Source organism: Amphimedon queenslandica, unplaced genomic scaffold, assembly GCF_000090795.2.
Source record: "Amphimedon queenslandica unplaced genomic scaffold, v1.1 AMPQUscaffold_12346, whole genome shotgun sequence".
NCBI lineage: Eukaryota > Metazoa > Porifera > Demospongiae > Haplosclerida > Niphatidae > Amphimedon > Amphimedon queenslandica.
Window position 1 is genome coordinate 4397 of NW_003547417.1, and position 7679 is coordinate 12075.

Here is a 7679-nt window from a genome sequence, read left to right on the forward strand (position 1 = left end):
GACTGTTATATTAAAGTGCTAATTAATTAAATTGAAGAGGGTGTGTCACTGTGTCTATTCTAGCAAAATGGCTACCCTAACGGAAGAAGAAGACGTTCAAGAGAGAGAGGATCAGTTCGTTACTCACCAGCAGAGGTGGGCAACCAAAGTGAGGAGGAGATCCTCTGAAATGAAAAGCTTCGTATCTGATAAACTGGAGCTGGCGGACAATCCTAAAATCACAGCTATCCTGAATAAAAACGGTATCATCATCAATCATAATGTACTATTGACTATTTTAGTGTGTTACAATGTACCATATATCGGAAAATTTTAGAGGGAATTAAATTTGGTGAATTTTGCCTTTTGATAGCCATTTGCCAAAATAAAATCCACCATTCTGAGCCATTAAGGCGGATTTACAATATGACATTAGGCCAGCGTACCGTCAATTTTTAATCAAAAACGTGGGCGATTTGACCTTTTGACGCATGCTTTCCGCTGGAATAGAACCAGATTCTATTCCAGCGTCAACGTAACGTCAGGACTAGCGTAATATTGTAAATCCGCCTTTATACGCATGCTCAATGGCACGTGGCCACTAATTTGCCAAATTGAAATTTGCCAATCACCAAAATTTAGCAATTTGCCAAATTTTAGTCCCTCAAAAATTTCCCTGCTTTACGGTATGGTTTTAATGGTACATGTACATACAGTTATAGACCTCTCGAGCTGTGAATGACTAAGTTCATGAATATCATTATTTTGAGTTACAGTATCCACCTACGCTAATAATTGGCCGCCATTTTGGATGGCAAGATTCAATGAAGAAGGAATGGAGTAAACTATAAAAATGATTTGTCTGGCAGGTCTGGAACTCTTTCAAGCTACAAAAGTTGGTTGGAAGAAAGAATGGGTGCTACCAAGCATCTCATAAAACAGATTTGGTGCAATGTGCAGCAGATTCTTTACTATAGCTTGCTTTCTGCTTTTGCTCATTGGTTCACCATAGAAAGTTGCCGTCCATGGAATTTATTTCCTTCTCTACCACACCCACTGCCGTATTTACTCTTGTGACGTAATTCATTCTCACCTCGAGAGGTCTATTAATGAAGTGTATTGTTTGTAATTCATTATTGAATATGAATATGTTGTGTATAAAATTATTATGGAGCATTTTGACTGCGATTTGAGAAACTTGCATTTTGTCATAATTTCATATTTTTGTGATAAATTGACGTACATGTAATAAAAACATGTGACATAGAGGTAAAATAATGTAAATAAAACTTCATTATCGTTGTTGTTGTTGTTGTTGTTGTAAAGATTTATAATAATAATAATAATAATAATAATAATAATAATAATAATAATAATAATAAATAACCACGTGCCCACACATGGTAAAAATGGCTACCATCCCCTTGACTGATACAAATACTCTTGCTGATATTGCAGCAGTTTATTAAAAGATTGATATCAAAGAGACAGTAAGTACCTCATACTATTAATAGTAACACTATTACTGATACTATTAATAGTAACAGCTATGGTAATTTTATTTCTTTTGCTAAATAGACGTACTTGTAAGTTGTAACATAGAAGTAAGAGCATCAAAAGTATAATACTTTGTGACAGAAATATTTGGTAGTACTTAATATTGGTAATTTGTGATTCCAATTTATTGGAGGTTTTAAATTTATTTTATTTTTGCGATTTTATCATTAATCTGCCAATCGCCAAATTATAATTCTACCAATTTATTATTATCATTGTTATTGTTGTTGTTGTTTTTAGGTGAGAATATGGTGATGTTCTCAGATGTTGTTGTTAAAGTTAGCAGAAGAGGGCGACTGAGGGAATGGTGTATGATGATAACCGGTCAGTTATAGGAAGGGGTGGGGCTTGGGGTGTGGCTTAGGGCCATGGGTACCAGGTTAGAGAAATACCATATAGCTCCAAATTTTGTCCGTCAAAATCTTAATTTCTGTTAAAATTAATTTTTGTCAGTAAAACTTTCGTCATTTTTGTAATTAATTTGCATACTACCCACATAGAACAAAAAATTTTTCAGTTAAAATTTTGTCAAGCAAAAATACCTAACAAATTTTACAAAAATTTTGACCAACGAAAATTTGGAGCTATACAGTATCATTTTTAAAACCCTTAATTTTAAAAATAGCTTATAAGTCATGACGCTAGCAATTTAAATGTGTTATTGGCCTACATGTAGCCTCAAAAATTTGTACAATTAATGTAAGTTAATTAATTTATTTCGTTAATCATATTAATAGATGGTAGTTTGTATCTATTGGAGGTTAATTCAATAAAGGTACAGCACAGAGTATCATTAGCTGATATGAGTCACATTAGTGCTAGTCTCCTACCTGATAACTTCTTCATTATACATGTACCTGCTGACCAGGACAGGCTCTTCATTAGCGCGTAAGTATTTCATTAATTATTATTATTATTATATTTATAGTGTAAAGTATAATTTTAATATAATATAATGGTAGACTGGTAGTAGTCACTGTAGTAGTAGTAGTAGTAGTAGTAGTAGTAGAGAGAGAGAGAGAAAGAAGGATCTTCTTTATCACTATACACACACATACACATTGAACTGTGTGTCACTATATAATGTCAGTTCATTTTTCATGAAATGTAGCCTGTACTTTAGTACAGGGATTTTTAAGTAACTTTAAAATCTTGTAAAAAATCCAATTTTGATCAGAATCAGCTCAAATTTGTTACACAAAATAAGTACACATATATGCATTAGTAAAAATTATAAAAATTGAGAATTTTTACTTTTCATTTTTGGCACTATTTGGCCAATTTTGTCCGATTTTTTAGTAACTTAATAAATTTGTAAAAAAATTAATTTTGATTGGAATCAGCTCAAACTTTCTATGCAACATAAAAACATGTATATGTATCAGAAAAAATTATTAAAATTGAGAATTTTCTACTTTTCATTTTTGGCAAAATTTGGCCAATGGCCCTGTACTACAGGTATAGCAAGGCTGCAAAAGTCGTGGCAGCCATTTTGTTTGGGGGTGAATCCTACTTAGTAACGCTACCGCGTTACTAATAGTACAGGGACTTTTTTCCGATTTTTGAGTAACTTTAAAAATTTGTAAAAAAATCCAATTTTGATTGGAATCAGCTCAAATTTTCTATGCAACATAAAAAGATGTATATGTATCAGGAAAAATGATAAAAATTGAGATTTTTCTACTTTTCATTTTTGGCAAAATTTGGCCCAGCCAATGTCCCTATACTATAGTAGGCCCGATTTTTGCTTGTTGTGTTATGTATTATGTTTTGTACATGTATGTTTAAATTAATGAAATAAATCAAAAAGGGGATTATATACATGAAGTTTGTTATTTACTATTATTAAATTTATTAGGAGGAAAACTGAGATAGTGACGTCACTAAGGATTACTTACTTTGACATGACAAAACAAGAATTGTATATACTATGTCCCAACTGAGTTTGGACCAAGAAAAACTGGAATAACTTTTTATAGGAATGTGGGATAGGAATGAGACTTTCACAGGTTCTTAGTCGCCCAATGCCGCTTCAGGATCTCAGGTCTTGGGTCTCTCAACCCTTGGGAACCCTGAGAACCGGGTTCTCCCTATAAACCCAATGGCATACCAAAGCTAACCGCAATGACGTTTATGATGTCATAGTTTACATAAGCACATGTGGTCGAGCGCATAAACTGATAATTCTTCTTTTAAAAAGCTAATAGAGCGTGGTCTTCTGATAATGATGGCCTTTATGGAGACTAGCTGACTCCAGGAGCTATTGTACTGCTTATCAGGAAGAACAAGACTGTTTTAAGAGTGAAACAACACAGCCGAAATATCGGCCATGTCTCTATGAATATCATTATAATACGTCATTAGTGACGTAGCTACATTTTTCAAATTCCAATACAGCTGCTTCCACTTCCGGTCCATTCTCAGTTGGGACATAGTATATATATCACTACAGAACAGGTAAACAATAATAAATAAATAAATAAATAAATAAAATTAAAGTAGAGTTTCCACAAGGAAATATGGTACATGTGTACATGCTTTTAGTTATTGTGTTCGTTTGAATGTCCCTTCTCTTATTTCATCTCCCCTCCCTCTCTCCCTCTTTCCTTTCTTTCTCTCTTAATCTATTCTCTTCATTCTTTTTGTCCCTCCCTCTCTCTCCTATATGGTACATATAATAACATACATGTACATGTGCCTCTACATGTTGTCTTTTAGTTATTGTGTTTGTTTGAATGGTTCCTTCTCTTATTTAATCTTCGCTCTCTCTCTCTCTTTCTCTCTTTATCTATTCTCTTCTGTCTTTCTGCCTGACCTCTTTCTCCCTCCCTCTCTCTCTCTCTTTCCTTTCTTTCTCTCTTTTATTGTCTTCTGTCCCTCCCTCCTCCTTTACCCCTCCCTCCCTCCCTCTCCTCATTAGTATTGATTATAAAGTTGATAGAGATCAAGTGAGACGAGTTGAATTCACTCAAGGAGACAGTAAGTACCTCATACTATTAATAGTAACACTATTACTGATACTATTAATAGCAAAAGTAGAGAGAGTGTCCAACTGCACTATAGTAGCTTGAAACATCACCTCGTAGCCTTTTCTTACGCATCTTTGGGCATTCCTGCATACTGGGTGTGGCTGAGTAGGAAAATGACATGTCTGAAATGGGTGCAGAGTTTGCTCAACAAGGTTTACTGGTCGATTTGGTGTCTCTGCTATAGCAGTACTGGAATTCAAACTTCTGCAGCATTATAAAGTTTACTAGTATGATGTCTAAATCTTCTTCAAGTGTTCTCCACTGTTCTTTATGCTAACTTCTACACGTGTTTTTAGTAAGTAGACCCACGCTTCTGGTCTCACGTGACTTACTTTTACATGGTGATTCGACACTCTCTCTAAATAATTATCTACTAGTAACACTATTACTTGTACTATGAATAGTAACAACTAGTAACAATGATAGAATTTTCATAGAATTTCTACAGTTTTTATAGCACTATTCACTAATGCCCACATCAATCTATTGATAATATCATTATTTTCATTTATTATTAGATGGTGTATATACAAGATTGTTTGCGAGGAAAATAAAGAATTAATAATAACATTATAATGACAGTAAATACACTGTGTGTGTGTGTGACTGTGTGTGTATAATCATTTTATCTCATTAATTTAATTATTACTTTTTGTATGAGTACAATAATAATTATTATTGGTTCTTAATTAATCTGTGGTACATCAGTTTGATTGTTTTATACTTAATAATACTTCAGTCTATTTAATGGCATATTCTTCCATGCACCCAGTAGCTGCTGTCAACTGTAAAAAGTTTATTGTCAAGTCTACTGTGATTGTATAGATGTAATAGTGTAGAGGTTAGGAGTTTAAAATGTTACAATATGAAACTTTGAGAACACAACCATACAATCCACTAATGCCCTGTAATAGAAGTAGAGAGAGGGAGAATAAGGAAGTGTGCCTTCGTTGTGTGAAATGACTATATTTGATCATAATAATGGTAGATTCTGTAATAACAATGTAGTAGAGGATCACTCTCACATGACACTGATAATGATCCATGAATATAATTCAATGATAGCATATACGCACTTTTCTTGCTCTCTGGATATACATGACCTGCTACTCCAAAAACTTGTTCCTTTTTAAACATGTGAAAGTTACTATAATTAGTACTGTACTTTGCACACCCTATACTGTTTGCTGGTGAACATTATTAAGGACATTATACCGGTATGTAATAGTTTCAAGCTATAAAATAAACAACTATTAGCAGTACTAAGATGACTTTAAAAACTATAATAGATAGCAGCTATAGTGTCCAACAAAAGGAACCTCATCATTGATAACAATAATACTATTTTATTAGCATTAAGTTACTCATCAATCACATGAATGTTATTATAGCAGCATTGGACTTCCTCTAGCTTGTAGTTAGCCAGTCAAGTGAACGTTGTGCTTTTTATAGAAAAGGTTTTCCCTTAAAAGTCCTTCTTTCTTTATTGTGGTATAAGTGATCATCTAAACCTTAAGTTACCTAATTCTCTCATTGTCCTCCATACTATAGTACAAGATGATTGATGTCTCTCAATGGAGAGCAAGTATTGGACTGTGGAACTACTGTCAAGCTGCTTCCAGTAGACCAGCTAATGGCCGTCACTCTCACTCATTCAAAGCTGCAGTAGACAGCAAGGCAGGCAGTACTACATCAGGAGAGAAGACATCTAAACTGCCAGCAGCTCTGTCTCTTATTGCTTTCCTCCTCTTCTTCTTTCTCTTTCTCTCTTTATTAAGACACATCTTGATAATTCCTCTAACAGGTAAACAACAATTGCAACTTTGTACTTGTATATTTACTGGTATTTTATTATTAGGTAACTGCTACCAAGTACAATGTACTACTGGTGTTACTGTTACTGATACAAATTACCTCCAGTCAGTAGTCTTACCTGGAGGTAGCAGTTCTAACCTGATTTACAATGATCTCTATTTGATTGTTTGTCTACGTAAGCTCCTCCTCTTATCAGGAGATGTTGAACTCAATCCTGGTCCTATAACAGGTAAACATACAATTAATACAACACTCATTAACTGATACACTACTGCAGGTAATCCAGAGGATATATTAAGGACTCATTCTGCTAAACTCACTGATGCTATTACTACTAACCTTTACAAAGTAACTGATGCACTGTATGCTAAAGGACTGATACCACTGGATACTAAAGATAATATACAAACAGTAACAGGAATATCTCATTATAGAAAATCAAGTCAATTAGTGTCTGTGATACAACAACAGTTGGAATCCTCTCTTAATCCAGAGCAGTATCTTATTGATATATGTCATGTATTAATAAACCAACAACATCGTACACTAACAGATATTGCTACCTCTATATTACACCAGTTAGGTGAGTGTGAGTGTGTGTGTACATTATCAGTGATCAAAATAGTCATTATATCTCAATACATTAGGTCAGTCTATACCTGATAATGTCACATCTATTAGTTCAATACCTGATGATGTTCAAGGATATGCTGACAATATGAGACAACGCTACAAACACCAACCTGTTGTTGCTACAGACTGGCCACCAAGAATTGGAAAAGATTATTTTGGAAGACTAGCACTAGTAGAAACACAAGACTCCAGCACACAAGCAGAATCAGCTTGGCATATGCTAAGAGGACAAGTTGATAAAACAGTTAAACTAACTGGACACAAAGAGATAAGAGTTGAAGATGTCCTCAAACATACAGATAGTCCTCTGTCTCTCAGAGTAGTAATAGACGGTCCTCCTGGTATTGGTAAGACAACACTCTGTTGTAAACTGTTAAATATGTGGTCAAATGGACCTCTTGTACACCACCAGTATGACTTGGTACTTTACTGTTCTTTCAGGAATAGCAAAATAGCTACAGCTACTACACTAGCTGACCTGTTTGTGCGTCAACGTTATGAAGTTCCCATGGTATCTGAATGGTTTGAGAAGAGGGACGGAGAAGGATTACTGATAATCTTTGATGGTTGGGATGAACTAAGTGAACAACTCAGACAGTCTTCATTAGCTGCTAGTATCATTCATAGAAAGCAGTTAGACCAATGTTCAGTAATTGTTACCTCTCG

At 34.3% G+C, this 7679-nt stretch overlaps 1 protein-coding gene and 1 long non-coding RNA gene across 2 annotated transcripts; both read left to right on the top strand.

The window, feature by feature from the left end:
• The first annotated feature begins 43 nt into the window (after nucleotides 1-43).
• Nucleotides 44-3479, top strand: LOC109587990 (myosin IC heavy chain-like). The gene is made up of 4 exons (XM_020004197.1): nucleotides 44-242; nucleotides 1777-1860; nucleotides 2274-2424; nucleotides 3395-3479. Exons 1-4 carry the CDS (start codon nucleotides 68-70, stop codon nucleotides 3477-3479), a joined length of 495 nt encoding a protein of 164 aa, XP_019859756.1. The 5' UTR covers nucleotides 44-67.
• Nucleotides 3480-3974: 495 nt separating this feature from the next.
• On the top strand, nucleotides 3975-5177 carry LOC109587991 (uncharacterized). The gene is made up of 3 exons (XR_002187907.1): nucleotides 3975-3993; nucleotides 4457-4515; nucleotides 5084-5177. It is a non-coding gene; the product is annotated as an uncharacterized LOC109587991 (long non-coding RNA).
• The last annotated feature ends 2502 nt before the right edge of the window (nucleotides 5178-7679 follow it).

What these genes read in the sequence shown, in the direction of transcription:
- LOC109587990 (XM_020004197.1), top strand. Translation starts at nt 68, where the DNA reads ATGGCTACCCTAACGGAAGAAGAAGACGTTCAAGAGAGAGAGGATCAG. An exon ending in ATGGTGTATGATGATAACCG is followed by an intron (nt 1,861 to 2,273) that starts GTCAGTTATAGG and finishes TCATATTAATAG; the next exon opens with ATGGTAGTTTGTATCTATTG. An exon ending in GACAGGCTCTTCATTAGCGC is followed by an intron (nt 2,425 to 3,394) that starts GTAAGTATTTCA and finishes TAAATTTATTAG; the next exon opens with GAGGAAAACTGAGATAGTGA.